Genomic DNA, 19,371 nt, shown 5'->3' with positions numbered 1-19,371 from the left:
AAAATTCCAAAAAAAAAACGAAATTTTTTTTTTTTTTCGCTTCCCCCGCTTCCCCCCGATTGGTTACTTCCCCATTGATCATGCCCCTATATATATATATATATATATATATATATATATATATATATATATATATATTCAATGTTGCTCGACGCCCGATTCGTCCCTCCAAGGTCCCGACCGACTCGTCCCCGACTCGCGACTATTACAACCTTGAACATAGATATGAAGTAATATACAGACACAATGTTGTGCTTAAGAACTTTATTGCTTATAGCAGTCTGAAAATACAGTTTTAAACAGGTACATTATACTAAAAGATTATTCTATAGAATTCAAAGTCGAGACGACTGTTTAGTCGATTTACGATAATCATAAACACCAATACCTCGTTTTTTACCAAGACGGCCAGCATCAACTAACTGTACCAACAAAGGGCAGGGTGCATATTTGATATCCCCAAGGCCAGCATGTAAAACCTTCATTATAGACAAACATACATCCAGCCCAATAAAGTCTGCAAGTTGTAAAGGACCCATTGGTTGATTAGTTCCTAGCTTCATCCCTGCATCGATGTCTTCTTTTGTTGCAACCCCAGTATAAAGTGCGTGAAAGGCTTCATTAATCATCGGCATTAGGATCCGGTTCACAATGAACCCGGAATAATCCTTTGAGCAAACAACAATCTTGCCAAACCTGTAATTGTTAAAAATAAAAAAAAATAAAAATTTTAAAAAAAAAAAAAAAAAAAAAACTACAAGATTAAAATCAAAATGATACAATTAAATGACAATAATTTTCAGACCATACATATGAGTATATGGCAGTAAAAACTAAAAAAGTAAACACCTTTCAGCCAAAGTTTTTGTTGCATTGAATGTTTCATCCGATGTATCTGCACCTTGAATGATCTCAACAAGTTTCATGATAGGAGGGGGATTCATAAAATGCATACCGATCACCTAGAATGGTAGAAAACAAAAAGTCCTATTAAGGTATGGGCATTCATGTATTATTAGTAACTATAATATAACCATGAAAATCGATCAAAAACATAGCATGGTAAAGCAACCTGGTGTGATCTTTCTGTTGCAGCTGCTATTCGAGTAATGGAAATAGAACTTGTATTCGATGCCAAAATGGCAGACTTTTTAACAATCTTATCTAATTCAGCAAATAGCTTCTTCTTCACATCCTCAGATTCCACAATAGCTTCAATTACAATATCTGCAAACCGAAGATCTTCCAAATTCGAAGTATATTTTAGACGCGTTAAAGCATTAGCACCTACCTCCTGTCAAGTATATATTTTGCACAGCATTTGTGAGTCACAGTGAAATCTTGATCCATAAACTTCATTATAATGGTACACATAATGTGCATGTGCAACAAAATTTGTCATACACCACTAATTTTTTCATATACGTACAATACAACAATATCCATGTGTAAACATTACAAGCCATAATTATAATCATTATTGGATGATTAGTACAGTAGTAACACAAGTTTAAAGAACTAGGGTAGAAATGAACAAATTGGGAAGTTATTATAATGATATTGCTACTGATAAAATGTCTGACCTTAGAAAATCGACTTTTGTTGACAAAACGTTTGACTTTACTGGGGTTGTAAAAAGAAGACATCGATGCAGGGATGAAGCTAGGAACTAATCAACCAATGGTTTCTGTACAACTTGCAGGCTTTATTGGGCTGGATGTATGTTTGCTTGTAATGAAGGTTTTACATGCTGGCCTTAGAGATATCAAATATGCACCCTGCCCTTTGTTGGTATATGATGTTGGCCGTCTTGGTAAAAAATGAGGTATTGGTGTTTACGATTATCGTAAATCGACTAAACAGTCAATCGACTTTGAACTTCATTGAGAATAATCATTTAGTATAATGAACGTTTTTGAAACTATTTCACTGTAAGACTGCTATCAACAATTAAGTTCCTATGCAGAGCATTGTATCCGTATATTACTTCATATCTATTCATATTTATGTTAACAAAAAGCCAAAAATAGTACATCCAACATTATATCGTACTCTAAAAATTTCATTGTGGTAAATTAATTGAATAGTACATCTCACATGGGAGACTTCTGATACATATAACACAAAAATTCATTAATGAAATTTTTAGAGCACAATATAATGAGGGATGTACTATTTTTGGCTTTTAGTAGACATAAATATCAATAGATATGAAGTAATATACCGACACAATGCCTCTATATTTAAATCTAATATCCTATTTTTTGCCAAAAATAAATAAATACCTAGACAATGCTGTACTAAGGAACTTTATTGCTGATAGCAGTCTTTTCCATGCAATATAACACTCTGCCCCTTCCACTTACATATTTATATAAAAACTAGCACCGCAGGGAATGCAGCCTGGTCTTTTTCACTTTTTCGTTTTTTGTTTGATAATTCATGTTCGAGTTACGAGCGTCCGGGCTTTTGAATCACCTAAATCGGAGCTATAACGAGTGAGATATGGCCGAAACATTAATGGTGCGAAAAAATTTGATTTTTAACTAATTTACACTACCTCAAACTTCGGGGTGTTACAAATTAGACCTAATATTGTTCCCTGGATAATAACCTTGGGATTTAACAATTTTGTACTACTGGATCAGGTACACGTAACTGCGTGTGTCTTAGTCGTTATTCGGTATCTTCATAGTATATAAATTTTATTATTACGCTTTTACACATCAATAAGTCAAAATATGACCAAGATAGAATAAGGTCCCTTGCTCATGCTATGATAAAACCTGCTCAAATCATAATAACAAATCATAATGAATCCGCATTATTGGATGTTGTGCTCATGAATCAGCAGATTATGTACTGTAGACATATATGCTGAGTTAATATTGTTAAAATTGTATCAAGTCCTCAAGCTAGAAGTATATTGATCAAACCTAATACTAGAAATAATAAGTTTGAGTGCGAAATTTAGGAAAAATAGTTGATCGATTGTTTTATCTCCGGCAATCGTACAAACCCGATCGGTATATGTATTCGCGAGGGTGTAAAACAATCAATCGATTAATCTACTCAATAAGATTGAGTAATTAATATCTTAGGCAATGAACTCCGATGACGGTGATCGGAATTCAGTCGGAATGGAGTAAACTTAAATCTGAGATGCGATTTTGGCAGAGTAAGCTTACAGTAAGTGAGATTGATGTTGAATGAATGACCCAAGGGTCTATTTATAGGCGGAAAGGTTTGTTATACAAGTAGCTGCACCTGCACGTACCACTTGTGTGTGTGTAACAAACCTTCATAGATATTCGGGCTCACATGGCGCAGACGCTCCACTCGTGTGCCACTGCCTAGATATATTGGAGCATGTGTGCAAGCTACCGGATACCGCACAGGATTGTCCAAGCTAAAGGTCTTACATGTAAACACAACCTAAATATTCTTCAAGTATTCCTATCCGGTTCATCCTATCCGGACACTTCTATCCAGAACGGTTGACCACGGTATCGAACTATTCTTTTTAATCGTAAATCATCTTCTTATTTGCCTTTCACCTCATTCTTCCTATCTCTTATTCCATTAAATATACCAATCCTCTTTATTGATTCCGTCTCCAACTACATATATCCAATCCGTCCCGGAAATAATGCTATAAAATAGATAATCTGTATCCAAAACATGGATTATCTGATACGATCAATGGGGCGTATCATTATATATCTTTATAGAAGTATTATATCCTGGATAGATCAAGTTGATAATATCTTAGGTCTAAATTAGTCGCGATAAATATTCACAATTGTTAAGATAACTATAAATTGCTCACTTAAGAAGTATGTACGTAACCACTACTATTGATAAAATGTGTCTCTAATCAAATTGCATACATCTATGATTGATCACTAAGTATTTCGTTCCTCTGAAAAAGATCTCCATCGTTACATATAAAAGAATAAGATACAACAAATAAACAAATAGTTTGTTTGATACATATTTAAGTTTCAATTTTGCATAACTATATCACCATCCAAATTGAACTTGTTTGGCACATTGGTAACTCAAAGATTTTGTAACTTATTACAGCTGGAAATAAAGTTAAGTTTATTTCTACACTCGAACTTCAAACGCTACAAAATATCTCAAGATGTAATTCCCTCGTGCAACTTGTTGGGTCAAATTAGTATTTTGCAAACCAGATAAGATCTGACATATGTAGCAGGACAAAACAGTTTCTTGATCCATAGGACATGATCAAATAAAGAGGCCAGGAGATTCGAATGCTAACGTATGTCCTAATGAACCGATTTTTTATACTTTGATGCACCATCAGTTGAAAAAAAATGGTACACAAAAGTGTAACCTTTTTTGCAACTGATATAAGTGTCAAAACCAGAATCACCCCACCCCTGATGGTACATGAGTATTCAAGCAAGCTTATTTTAATATTACAAGCCCTAATTATAATTATATAGTTATATAATTATAATTATAATCACATCATTAATTCACTTATTGAATGATCAGTGCAAAAGTTATACAAGTTTAAAGAATTAAAGTAGAAATAAACAAATTGGGAAGTTATGATGATGATATTGCTACTGATAAAATATCTGACCTTGGAGAGTTGACTTTTGTTGACAAAACGTTGAATTGAGTCAGCGATGGAGGTTTTAGCAGTTTCTAAAGCTCCAGTATCTTTGTCAACGAGCCAAACGTCGGAACCGGCAACAGCAGCGAGCTGCGCTATACCGGAGCCCATCTGGCCGGCGCCGATCACTCCGATCACCTTAAATTCTTCCATGAGACGGAATCAACACCGATAGTTACCTCGTCCGTATTGAATTGACATTTACTATACTCAGTTCGGTTCGGTTGGTTGGGTCGGGTCTGTTATCGTCACGCACTTCGAAATGCATTGCAAAATTTATTAATTTACATTATAACAAAAATACAGGGATAGTCCCTGAGGATTTTCCAAATTTTCGGATAGTCTCTAAATATTTTACACTAGTAGTCCTCATTGTTTTCATTTCTAGCATGGTTAGTCCGTCCAATTAACGATTATTAAAATTCTCCGACCATTACCCATATTGACACCAATTCGACTAAATGGGTCAAAGGTTCCAAATAGGCATTAAACAACTTTTAACTTTTAGCATTATTATAACGATCAACAAACATTATTTCTTCCAAAATAAAAAGCTGAAGGAAAGCACTTAAGTGAGGTTAAATCCCTACCTCACAACACACGGGGTATTTATCAGTTATCTGATATTTTTCATACATCGTTAGGCAGTCCTAGCGGATTTCAATTTAAATAAACAAATTTGTTCTGTGACCTTTGTCACAAACTGATCCTAACCACATAGTCAAATAATAATAAACATTATATAAAAATAAAAGCATAATATTAACACATAAGAAACAAATTTGCTCGAGCCATATGTGCTACTAAAACAATGTTTAAGATATAGCGCGAAATCTTTTTTTGAAATAATGTGCGGAGAATATCTTCGCTCGTTTAATCTAATTTAATGACACACATTTAATGATTTTGTGAAGCATGAAAAAAGGATGCTACGTTTATATTTCATTGTCGATAATCTTATTGTTGATAATCTTAACATGAGAATATGCAGTTATGAGACAGGAATAAACAAATAACAAAGACTCGTATATAAATTTTATAAAAAAAATGATTCAAAATGAAGTGGGGAGTGAGTTCAACGATCAAAATTTTTTCTCATACTTTATTTTCCTTTATTTCTTTTTTGCTACAATTCATTGTTGCAAAGTAGTTTAATAAAAATATTACGATCTATTTCTCATTATAAGTTCTGTTCCCTTATGGACGTGTTTGGATGAAACTAGCTGGAGCTGGAGCTTGTAGCTGGAGCTGGAGCTTGTAGCTGGAGCTTATGGAATAGAGCTTATAACGACCCATCATAATCCATCTGGACGAATACATTACATTTGGTTACATCGCGAGGTACTTGACCTCTATATGATACATTTTACAAACATTGCATTCGTTTTTAAAAGACAAACTTTCATTACATCGAAAGTTGACGGCATGCCTACCATTTCATAATATATCCAACTATAATTGACTTAATAATAATCTTGATGAACTCAACGACTCGAATGCAACGTCTTTTGAATTATGTCATGAATGACTCCAAGTAATATCTCTAAGATGAGCAAATGCACAGCGGAAGATTTCTTTCAAACCTGAGAATAAACATGCTTTCAAGTGTCAACCAAAAGGTTGGTGAGTCCATTAGTTTATCATAAACAATTATTTCCATTAATTTAATAGACCACAAGATTTTCATTTCATTTCTCATAAATATCATGCATCTGCATAAAAATCATTCATATGGATTGAACACCTGGTAACCGACATTAACAAGATGCATATAAAAATATCCCCATCATTCCGGGATATTCTTCGGACATGATATAAAAACTCGAAGTACTAAAGCATCCGCTACAACGGATGGGGTTTGTTGGGCCCAATAAATCTATCTTTAGGATTCGCGTTAATTAGTAGACTGGTTTACTAATTCTTAGGTTACCAAGCAAAAGGGGCATATTCGGCTTCGATCATTCAACCATAGAATGTAGTTTCAATTACTTGTGTCTATTTCGTAAAACAGTTATAAAAGCAGCGCATGTATTCTCAGTCCCAAAAAAATATATATTGCAAAAGCATTTAAAATGGAGCAAATGAAACTCACAATACTGTATTTTGTAGTAAAAATACATATGACGATACTGAACAATGCAGGGTTGACCTCGGATTCACGAAACTATATCATTTATATATATATTAACACATATAATTGAAATTGAACAAATTCATATATATTTACTAGTGATATCATCTTTATATTAATAACTTATATATTTCATAATTATTTTCATTTAATGTATTTTAAATAAAAATATAGTTATGTTTTAAGTGTTAAGTCTAGTTTTATATAACTAATAGTTATTTGATAAAATAATATTAATAATAATAATAAATAAAAAGTTGTTTTATTTTACAATAATAATAATAGTTATTATGATAATAATATTGATACTAGTATTATTAATAATTAATAATAATAATAATAATAATAATAATAATAATAATAATAATAATAATAATAATATAAAAATAATAATAATTGTAATAGAAGTAATATACCTACAGAATGAGTTTGGCCCAAGTATTCGGCCCAAGTTAAAACCAATCTGGTCCGGTATATGTTATTTAGTCCGAAATCAACAAACAGATCGAGGAATCATAGTTCCAACATATCGTAGATCTAAATTAAGATCGAAATAACCTCAATCACCATCTTAGCGGAGTGTTTATCGATGATTCATGGTATCGATCAATCACAGTCTCAGTTTTGGGGGTTCTGCTCGTCGATTGTAGCAAGAACAGGAATTCGATTATAATTAGGAATTGAGTAGCGGAAAGTTGCAGCAAAAATCAATCAATCGAATAGGTCATTGGTTTATCAATCGATCAATAAGTCATTGGTTCATCAATAATCAGGTAAGTGATCAGTTCATTAATTTCTTTAATTTCTTAAATCTTTTTATATGTCCTGTATTATTATTTATCGAACTATAGCAACAATTAATAGAGTTTATTGGTAGATTTGATGATGGGAATTGATAATGATGATGAGGGTTAGTGGTGTCTAAGTAGTGAGTCAAACAGGAACAGAGCCATATCCATCATCGAACTCAAGTAGTAGTAAAGATAAGGTTCAATAGGTTAATCATAGTGGTGATTTGAGAGTGTGTTGTGTTCTTTGATGTTGTTATTCGAGCAAATAAACAAAAAGACTGGTAATAGGTTTTGAGATTATATTCGAAGTAAAAGTAGAACTATAACAGAGCTGAAACTCGGGGTGTGTTTGGTGTAGTGACCCGAACTTTTCCATGATTATATTAAATGAAAATTATTATTTACATGATTAAGTGTTCCCAACATGTTAAGCAATCAAATTTGTTAAGACTTGATTAATTGAAATAGGTTTCATATAGACAATTGACCACCCAAGTTGACCGGTGATTCAAGAATGTTAAAAACTTGTAAAAACTATATGATGACATATATATGGTTATATATATAGTTAACATGATATTATTATATGTAAGTATCTCATTAGGTATTTTAACAATGAGTTATATACATAAAAATGAGACTATTGAATTAAGAAACACGAAAACGATATATATAACGATTATCGTTATAACAACGTCTTACTAAATACATATGAATCATATTAAGATATTGATACATTATGTTTAATCACGATAAATGATAAGTAAACATGTCATTAAGTGTATTAACAATGAACTACATATGTAAAAACAAGACTACTAACTTAATGATTTCGAAACGAGACATATATGTAACGATTATCGTTGTACCAACATTTAACTGTATATATATCATACTAAGATATATTAATATATCATAATATCATGATAATGTAATAATTTAACATCTCTTTAGATAATAAACAATGGGTTAACAACATTTAACAAGATCGTTAACCTAAAGGTTTCAAAACAACATTTACATCTAACGACTAACGATGACTTAACGACTCAGTTAAAATGTATATACATGTAGTGTTTTAATATGTATTTATACACTTTTAAAAGACTTCAAGACACTTATCAAAATACTTCTACTTAACAAAAATGCTTACAATTACATCCTCGTTCAGTTTCATTAACAATTCTACTCGTATGCACCCGTATTCATACTCGTACAATACACAGCTTTTAGACGTATGTACTATTGGTATATACACTCCAATGATCAGATCTTAACAGCCCATGTGAGTCACCTAACACATGTGGGAACTATCATTTGGCAACTAGCATGAAATATCTCATAAAATTACAAAAATATTAGTAATCATTCATGACTTATTTACATGTAAACAAAAGTACACATCCTTTATATCTAATCCATATACCAACGACCAAAAACACCTACAAACACTTTAATTCTTCAATTTTCTTCATCTAATTGATCTCTCTCAAGTTCTATCTTCAAGTTCTAAGTGTTCTTCATAAATTCTATAAGTTCTAGTTTCATAAAATCAAGAATACTTCCAAGTTTGCTAGCTTACTTCCAATCTTGTAAAGTGATCATCCAACCTCAAGAAATCTTTTTTATTTACAGTAAGATATCTTTCTAATACAAGGTAATACTCATATTCAAACTTTGGTTCAATTTCTATAACTATAACAATCTTATTTCGAGTGATGATCTTACTTGAACTTGTTTTCGTGTCATGATTCTGCTTCAAGAACTTTCAAGCCATCCAAGGATCCTTTGAAGCTAGATCCATTTGTATCTTTTCCATTAGGTTTATCCACAAAACTTGAGGTAGTAATGATGTTCATAACATCATTCGATTCATACATATAAAGCTATCTTATTCGAAGGTTTAAACTTGAAATCACTAGAACATAGTTTAGTTAATTCTAAACTAGTTCGCAAACAAAAGTTAATCCTTCTAACTTGAATTTTAAAATCAACTAAACACATGTTATATATCTATATGATATGCTAACTTAATGATTTAAAACCTGGAAAAATGAAAAACACCGTAAAACCGGACATACGTCGTCGTAGTAAGACCGCGGGCTGTTTTGGGTTTGATAATTAAAAACTATGATAAACTTTGATTTAAAAGTTGTTCTTCTGAGAAAATGATTTTTATTATGAACATGAATCTATATCCAAAAATCATGGTTAAACTCAAAGTGAAAGTATGTTTTTCAAAATGGTCATCAAGACGTCGTTCTTTCGACTGAAATGACTACCTCTTAAAAAAATGACTTGTAACTTATATTTCTGACTATAAACCTATACTTTTTCTGTTTAGATTCATAAAATAGAGTTCAATATGAAACCATAGAAATTTGATTCACTCAAAACGGATTTAAAACGAATAAGTTATGGGTAAAACAAGATTGAATATTTTTTGATTATTGTAGCTACGGGAAATATTATAACAATTCTATACAAATCATATCCTAGCTAACTTATATTGTATTATACATGTATTCTAATATATTATGTAATCTTGGGATACCATAGACACGTATACAAATGTTTTGACATATCATATCGACCCATGTATAAATATTATTTGGAACAACCATAGACAATCTATATGCAGTAATGTTGGAGTTAGCTATACAGGGTTGAGGTTGATTCCAAAAATATATATACTTTAAGTTGTGATCTAGCCTGAGACGTGTATATACTGGGTCGTGGATTGATTCGAGATAATATATATCGATTTATTTCTGTACATCTAATTGTGAACAACTAGTTGTAGGTTACTAACGAGGACAGCTGACTTAATAAACTTAAAACATTAAAACGTATTAAAAATGTTGTAAATATATTTTGAACATACTTTGATATATATGTACATATTTGTTATAGGTTCGTGAATCGACCAGTGGCCAAGTCTTACTTCCCGACGAAGTAAAAATCTGTGAAAGTGAGTTATAGTCCCACTTTTAAAATCTAATATTTTGGGATGAGAATACATGCAGTTTTATAAATATTTTACGAAATAGACACAAGTAAATGAAACTACATTATATGGGTGAATGATCGAAGCCGAATATGCCCCTTTTGCTTGGTAACCTAAGAATTAGTAAACCGATCTACTAATTGACGCGAATCCTAAAGATAGATCTATTGGGCCTAACGAACCCCATCCAAAGTACCGGATGCTTTAGTACTTCGAATTCGTTTTTATCATGTGCGAAGGATTTCCCGGAATGATAGGGGATATTCTTATATGCATCTTGTTAATGTCGGTTACCAGGTGTTCACCATATGAATAATTTTTATCTCTATATATGGGATGTATATTGAAATATGAAATCTTGTGGTCTATTATTATGATTTGATAATATATAGGTTAAACCTATAACTCACAAATATTTTTGTTGACGTTTTAAGTATGTTTATTCTCAGGTGATTATTAAGAGCTTCCGCTATTGCATACAAAAATAAGGACAAGATTTGGAGTCCATGCTTGTATGATATTATGTAAAAACTGCATTCAAGAAACTTATTTTTGATGTAATATATTCTTATTGTAAACCATTATGTAATAGTCGTGCGTAAACGGTATATTTTAGATTATCATTATTTGATCATCTACGTAATGCTTTTTAAACCATTATAGATAAAATAAAGGTTATGGTTGTTTTAAAAATGAATACAGTCTTTGAAAAACGTCTCATATAGAGGTCAAAACCTCGCGACGAAATCAATTAATATGAAACGTTTATAATCAATATGAACGGAACATTTCAGTTGGTATCAGAGCGTTGGTCTTAGGGAACCAGAAAATTGCATTAGTGTGTCTTACCGAGTTTGTTAGGATGCATTAGTGAGTTTGGATTTCGACCGTGTTTTTCTTCAAAAACAATTGCTTAACATTTTTGTTGGAAACTATATATTATTAAAATGTAAATATTATGTGATATATTAATCTCTTAACGTGTTTGATATTGTGTGATAGATGTCAACCTCTAGTACAAATCCCATTGATTCACCTAATAATAATGAAGAGTCGAATATATTTTGGGAAGATTCACAAATTCCCGAAGAGGAACCGGAAGAAAAGGAACCAGAAGAGGAGGAATCGGAAGAGAAGGAACCAGAATAAGAGGTTCCGGAGGAAGAAATATTGATACCTATAGTAAATCGATTAAATAAAAGAAAATCCTTAACCAACGGATCAAAGTTAATAATGGTCAATGGTGTTTCCGCCGAGGAAGCAAAATATTGGGAAGATTACCAATTTTCCGATGAATCGGATTCCGATGAGGTTATAGAAATTACCTCGACCCAATTTAATAAAGCGAAAGAAAATAATAAGGGAAAAGGTATAAAAATAGATAAACCCGATTCCAATCCCGATGAACTTTATATGTATCGAAAACATCCGTATTTCCTAAAATGTAACAATGACCCGGGAACCTCTAAACCACCAGGTTTTTCTAAACCATTGTGGAAAACGACGGCTCGTATTAGAGGAACACCATATATTCCTAGAAAATTAGGAAAACGAATCAAGTTCGAAGAAGAAGAAACCAGTGATTCAGATTAGAGGGTTGTAATCATGTTGTGTATTATATGTATTGTAGTGTGCTTGTACTTTTATGTTATATGTAAAAATTGCTTGTATTGTTTGTTAATTATCTTTTACGAATCTAATCCTTGTCTATTTTACAGTATAAAAACAAAATGGACGTTAAGTGTAGACAACCGAATATTTTAGAAGATCTACCAGAGGATATGATTGAGGAAATCTTGTCTAGAGTCGGTCAGAATTCATCAGCACAATTAATTATGGTAAAATTAACTTGTCAAACATTTGAAAGACTTTTCAGAAATGCCTTAGTTTATAAAAGGCTTTCCTTTGATAGGTGGGGTATATCACATTGGGGAGACCGTAAGTTACGCCGTGTTTTCTTTAAAGCGTTAAATGCGGGGAACCCAAATGCAATTTTACGCTACGGGTTAAGAACCTATTTTGACTCAACATATCCCAACATAGGATTTCATGAATTAGAAAGAGCTTCTAACATGCAACATAAATAAGCATGTTATGCTTACGGGTTAGTGATGTTCGCTTCTTACCAAAGTGAGAAAAAGAACATCGGATTGCAGCTTTTAAATAAAACCTTCCCACAAGTGACGGATTCAGTAGTTGGGTGAGAAACAAGGTTTTTAGATTATTACGGGGCTGTTGGACATTACGAAACCCTCGTCCTTTTGAAGACATTACAACATGCCGTCTAGCCAATGGTCATAACGGTTATTTTTCACAAGACCAAGGATGGGAAGTCGTCTTAGTAAAACCAGAATGCATGACTTGTTTCTGGACTTATGAATTACGTGTCTTTATTTTCTTTGCTGAACAACTTGCGTATTAACTAGATTTATCTTCAAAACTGTCATGTATCATAGTGTACTATATTTTATGTAATATGTAATATAGCGAAGTTGTAAGTTTGAAGAATATTTGTATGTGATATATTATTATAATCAGTTTTTCATATGGAATTTTAGTAGTTGAATTGTATATTAGCTACTAAATATGAACTTAACGGGTAGGTAGTACCCGAATTTAAACTTATAAAACGCTAATATGAAGAAAAAGCTTTTATAAATGAGTTCATATTATGCTACGAAATACTATTGACTACTCTTAATGTTCTGTATGATTAACTCGATTCAGTTGGCTATTTTGAAGGAAATGGCACCGACTACTCGACACACCATGAATATGAGCGAAGAGGAATTTTGTACCTTTCTTGCTGCAAACATAGCCGCAGTACAGGCTGCGCTACATACCAACAATAACTCTGAATCTAGCAATGCAGCTAACGGCGCAAGAAATCGTGTAGGATGCTCCTACAAAGAATTCACTGCCTGCAAACCTTTGGAATTTGATGGAACCGAAGGACCAATTGGATTGAAACGGTGGACCGAGAAAGTCGAATTGGTGTTTGCCATAAGTAAGTGTACTGAAGAAGACAAAGTTACGTACGCTACGCATACCTTCACAGGTACTGCGTTAACGTGGTGGAACACCTATCTTGAACAGGTAGGACAAAATGCTGCTTACGCACTACCGTGGTCGGCATTCAAGCAATTGATGAACGAGCAGTTTCGTCCTAGAAACGAAGTCAATAAACTCAAGGCAGAACTTAGAGAGTTACGAACACAAGGGTTCGACGTTACCACATATGAACGACGATTCACAGAGTTGTGCCTATTGTGTCCGGGAGCATTCAAAGATGAAGAAGAGAAGATCGACGCGTTTGTAAAAGGGTTACCAGTAAGGATTCAAGAAGATGTGAGTTCACACGAGCCTGCTTCTATACAGAAGGCAAGTCGAATGGCTCATAAACTCATAAATCAGATTGAGGGAAGAATTAAAGAGCAGGCGGCCGAAGAAGCCAACACGAAACAACTCAAGAGGAAGTGAGAGGAAAACGGTGATAAAAGTCACCAATATAACAACAATAACAATTACAACCACAATCGCAACAACTATCCCAACAACCGCAACAACAATCGCAACAATAACCGCAATCCTAACAATAACTACAACAAACATCCCAACAACAACAACTACAACAACCGTTTCAACAACAATAACAATCCCAACAACAACCTCAATAACAACAACGGCAACAAAAACCAAAAACAGTCATGTCATAGGTGTGAAGAAAATTATCAGGGGTTTTGCACGACATTTTGCAATAGGTGTAAAAGAAATGGTCATAGCGCGACAAAGTGTGAGATCTACAGACCAAAATTTAAGAGAACTAAAGGAATAAATAATGTCGGAACAAGTAATGCTGAAACGAATAGTGTCGGAGCAAGTAATACCATCGCTGTTTGTTATGAATGTGGAAAACCGGGCCACATTATTGGAAATTGCCCGAATCAGGGGAATACTAATGGGCCGGGCCGTGGAAGAGTTTTCAATATTAATGCGGTAGAAGCACAGGAAGACTCGGAGCTTGTTACGGGTACGTTTCTTATTGACGATAAATCTGCTTATGTTTTATTTGATTCGGGTGCGGATAGAAGCTATATGAGTAGAGAATTTTGTGCTGAATTAAGTTGCCCATTGACGCCTTTGGATAGTAAATTTTTACTCTAATTAGCAAACGGTAAATTAATTTCAGCAGATAATATATGTCGGGAGAGAGAAATTAAACTGTGGGATGAAACGTTTAAAATTGATTAAATACCAGTCGAGTTAGGGAGTTTTGATATAATAATTGGCATGGACTGGTTGAAAAAGGTGAGAGCAGAGGTCGTTTGTTACAAAAATGCGATTCGCATTATACGAGAAAAAGGAAAACCCTTAATGGTGTACGGAGAAAAGAGCAACGCGAAGTTAAATCTTATTAGTAACCTGAAGGCACAAAAACTAATAAGAAAAGGTTGCTATACTGTGCTAGCACACTTCGAGAAAGTCAATTCCGAAGAAAAGAACATCAATGATGTTCCCGTCGCAAAAGAATTTCTCGATGTATTTTCGAAAGAATTACCGAGACTACCTCCACATCGATCCGTTGAATTTAAAATAGACCTTGTACCAGGAGCTGCACCAATAGCTCGTGCTCCATACAGACTCGCACCCAGCGAAATGAAAAAATTACAAAGTCAGTTACAGGAACTTTTAGAGCGTGGTTTCATTCGACCAAGCACATCACCATGGGGAGCTCCTGTTTTGTTTGTCAAGAAGAAAGATGGTACATTCAGGTTGTGTATCGACTACCGAGAGTTGAACAAACTCATCATCAAGAACCGCTACCCACTACCGAGAATCGATGACTTATTTGATTAATTACAAGGCTCGTCTATTTATTCGAAGATCGATTTACGTTCTGGATATCATCAAATGCGGGTGAAGGAGGATGATATTCCAAAGACTTCTTTTAGGACGCATTACGGTCATTACGAGTTTATGGTTATGCCGTTTGGATTGACTAACGCACCAGCTATGTTCATGGACCTCATGAACCGAGAGTGTGGGCCATATCTTGACAAGTTTGTCATTGTTTTCATCGATGACATACTTATTTACTCGAAGAATGATCAAGAGCACGAAGAACATTTGAGAAAAGTGCTAGAGTTGCTGAGAAAAGAAAAATTATACGCTAAGTTTCCAAAGTGTGCATTTTGGTTGGAAGAAGTTTAATTCCTCGGTCACATAGTGAACAAAGAAGGTATTCAAGTGGATCCAGCAAAGATTGAAACCGTTGAAAAGTGGGAAACCCCAAAAACTCCGAAACACATACGCCAGTTTTTAGGACTAGCTGGTTACTACAGAAGGTTCATCCAAGACTTTTCCAGAATAGCAAAACCCTTGACTGCATTAATGCATAAAGGGAAGAAATTTGAATGGAAGGATGAACAAGAGAAAGCGTTTAGTTATTGAAGAAAAAGTTAACTACGGCACCTATATTGTCATTACCTGAAGGGAATGATGATTTTGTGATATATTGTGGCACCTCAAAGCAAGGTCTCGGTTGTGTATTAATGCAACGAACGAAAGTAATTGCTTATGCGTCTAGACAATTGAAGATTCACGAACAGAATTATACGACGCATGATTTGGAATTAGACGCGGTTGTTTTTGCATTAAAGACTTGGAGGCACTAATTATATGGGGTCAAAAGTATTATATATACCGACCACAAAAGTCTTCAACACATATTTAATCAGAAATAACTGAATATGAGGCAGCGTAGGTGAATTGAATTGTTGAATGATTACGACTTTGAGATTCGTTACCACCCGGGGAAGGCAAATGTGGTAGCCGACGCCTTGAGCAGAAAGGACAGAGAACCCATTCGAGTAAAAGCTATGAATATAATGATTCACACTAACCTTACTACTCAAATAAAGGAGGCGCAATAAGGAGCTTTAAAAGAGGGAATTTTAAAGGATGAAATACCCAAAGATCGGAGAAGCATCTTAATATTCGGGAAGACGGAACCCGGTATAGCGCTGAAAGAATTTGGGTACCAAAATTTGGAGATATGAGAGAAATGGTACTTTGAGAAGCTCATAAAACCAGATACTCAATACATCCTGGAACGGGAAAGATGTACAAGGATCTCAAGAAACATTTTTGGTGGCCAGGTATGAAAGCCGATGTTGCTAAATACGTAGGGGAATGTTTGACGTGTTCTAAGGTCAAAGCGGAGCATCAGAAACCATCAGGTCTACTTCAACAACCTGAAATCCCGGAATGGAAATGGGAAAACATTACCATGGATTTCATCACTAAATTGCCAAGGAATGCAAGTGGTTTTGATACTATTTGGGTAATAGTTGATCGTCTCACCAAATCAGCACACTTCCTACCAATAAGAGAAGATGACAAGATGGAGAAGTTAGCACTACTGTATTTGAAGGAAGTCGTCTCCAGACATGGAATACCAATCTCTATTATCTCTGATAGGGATGACAGATTTATTTCAAGATTCTGGCAGACATTACAGCAAGCATTAGGAACTCGTCTAGACATGAGTACTGCCTATCATCCACAAACCGATGGGCAGAGTGAAAGGACAATACAAACGCTTGAATACATGCTACGAGCATGTGTTATTGATTTCGGAAACAGTTGGGATCGACATCTACCGTTAGCAGAATTTTCCTACAACAATAGCTACCATTCAAGCATTGAGATGGCGCCGTTTGAAGCACTTTATGGTAGAAAGTGCAGGTCTCCGATTTGTTGGAGTGAAGTGGGGGATAGACAGATTACGGGTCCAGAGATAATACAAGAAACTACCGAGAAGATAATCCAAATTCAACAACGATTGGAAACCGTCCAAAGTCGACAAAAGAGCTACGCTGACATTAAAAGAAAAGATATAGAATTTGAAATTGGCGAGATGATCATGCTTAAAGTTTCACCTTGGAAAGGCGTTGTTCGATTTGGTAAATGAGGGAAACTAAATCCAAGGTATATTGGACCATTCAAGATTATTGAACGTGTCGGACCAGTAGCTTACCGACTTGAGTTACCCCAACAACTCGCAGCTGTACATAACACTTTCCACGTCTCGAATTTGAAGAAATGTTTTGCTAAAGAAGATCTCACTATTCCGTTAGACAAAATTCAAATCAACAAAAAATTTCAATTCATTGAAGAACCCATCGAAATAATGGATCGTGAGGTTAAAAGACTTAAGCAAAACAAGATACCAATTGTTAAGGTTCGATGGAATGCTCGTAGAGGACCCGAGTTCACCTGGGAGCGTGAAGATCAGATGAAGAAGAAATACCCGCACCTATTTCCAGAAGATTCGTCAACACCTTCTACAATTTAAAATTTCAGGACGAAATTTATTTAACGGGTAGGTACTGTAGTGACCCGAACTTTTCCATGATTATATTAAATGAAAATTATTATTTACATGATTGAGTGTTCCTAATATGTTAAGCAATCAAACTTGTTAAGACTTGATTAATTGAAATAGGTTTCATATAGACAATTGACCACCCAAGTTGACCGGTGATTCACGAACGTTAAAAACTTGTAAAAACTATATGATGACATATATATGGTTATATATATAGTTAACATGATATTATTATATGTAAGTATCTCATTAGGTATTTTAACAATTAGTTATATACATAAAAATGAGACTATTGAATTAAGAAACACGAAAAAGATATATATAACGATTATCGTTATAACAACGTCTTACTAAATACATATGAATCATATTAAGATATTGATACACTATGTTTAATTATGATAAATGATAAGTAAACATGTCATTAAGTGTATTAACAATGAACTACATATGTAAAAACAAGACTACTAACTTAATGATTTCGAAACGAGACATATATGTAACGATTATCGTTGTAACAACATTTAACTGTATATATATCATACTAAGATATATTAATATATCATAATATCATGATAATGTAATAATTTAACATCTCTTTAGATATAATAAACAATGGGTTAACAATATTTAACAAGATCGTTAATCTAAATGTTTCAAAACAACATTTACATCTAACGACTAACGATGACTTAACGACTTAGTTAAAATGTATATACATGTACTCTAAATCCCTACAACCAACGCTCTGATACCATCTGTAGCGACCCGTCCAAATCGTCACTAACGGCGCCGTCTACTTAGGTCCCGTTACGTGGTCATAAGTCTTTAAAAACAACGTTGACCAAAAGATATGTCGCATTCATTTCAAATGTAAAGGTTGTTCAAGTTTACAAGAATAGTTCCACCACGAGTTACGATACAAAGTTTTAAGTACAAATGAAACTTATGCGACACAATTTAAAAGTATCCAAAAGACGCTCCATGTATGCATATATACTCGACATCCAATGCAAGTATCAAAATAATGAGCGGAAGCATGTATCATGTATCGTTCAAGGACCTGAGAAAAACATAGAAATCTGTCAACGAAAACGTTGGTGAAATCATAGGTTTAAGTAAGTAAGTACAAGTGAACCACAAGATTTGCATCAATGAAATAATAGTAATACATTCCAAAAGTTTTGTTTCACGAGCACCCAATTATCAATGCTTAACATTTCCTTCCATTGAACCCCATCACTTAGTGCTAGAACATACATTGTTTCTCGAAAATATATTTCATTCGTAAACGGTAGCGAACCGTTTGAATGAGGGTTTGTCAAACCCATATGGATCCATACAACATAAGTTCTCACTTACACCCGGCAAGTGTAACTAATGATAATCGAATTGAGGATT

The 19,371-nt window shown here is 33.9% G+C and overlaps 1 protein-coding gene across 1 annotated transcript; it reads right to left on the bottom strand.

Annotated features, from left to right (window-relative positions):
* Nucleotides 1-236: 236 nt before the first annotated feature.
* On the bottom strand, nucleotides 237-4,893 carry LOC139872989 (uncharacterized). Its single transcript, XM_071860918.1, has 4 exons — nucleotides 4,619-4,893; nucleotides 1,073-1,294; nucleotides 850-962; nucleotides 237-696 (listed from the first exon to the last, which is right to left on the bottom strand). The coding sequence occupies exons 1-4, from the start codon at nucleotides 4,802-4,804 to the stop codon at nucleotides 336-338; spliced, it is 882 nt and encodes a 293-aa protein (XP_071717019.1). The 5' UTR covers nucleotides 4,805-4,893; the 3' UTR covers nucleotides 237-335.
* Between the last annotated feature and the right edge of the window lie 14,478 nt (nucleotides 4,894-19,371).

Source organism: Rutidosis leptorrhynchoides, chromosome 10 (genome assembly GCF_046630445.1).
Source record: "Rutidosis leptorrhynchoides isolate AG116_Rl617_1_P2 chromosome 10, CSIRO_AGI_Rlap_v1, whole genome shotgun sequence".
NCBI lineage: Eukaryota > Viridiplantae > Streptophyta > Magnoliopsida > Asterales > Asteraceae > Rutidosis > Rutidosis leptorrhynchoides.
Note: the sequence above shows the minus strand (reverse complement) of the source record. Positions and strands in the feature narration are given on the sequence as shown.

Coding starts and splice junctions, on each gene's coding strand:
- LOC139872989 (XM_071860918.1), bottom strand. CDS start 4,804: ATGGAAGAATTTAAGGTGATCGGAGTGATCGGCGCCGGCCAGATGGGC. Junction 1,295..4,618: donor ACAAAAGTCAACTCTCCAAG/GTCAGATATTTT, acceptor TATACTTGACAG/GAGGTAGGTGCTAATGCTTT. Junction 697..849: donor ACAAAAACTTTGGCTGAAAG/GTGTTTACTTTT, acceptor TAACAATTACAG/GTTTGGCAAGATTGTTGTTT.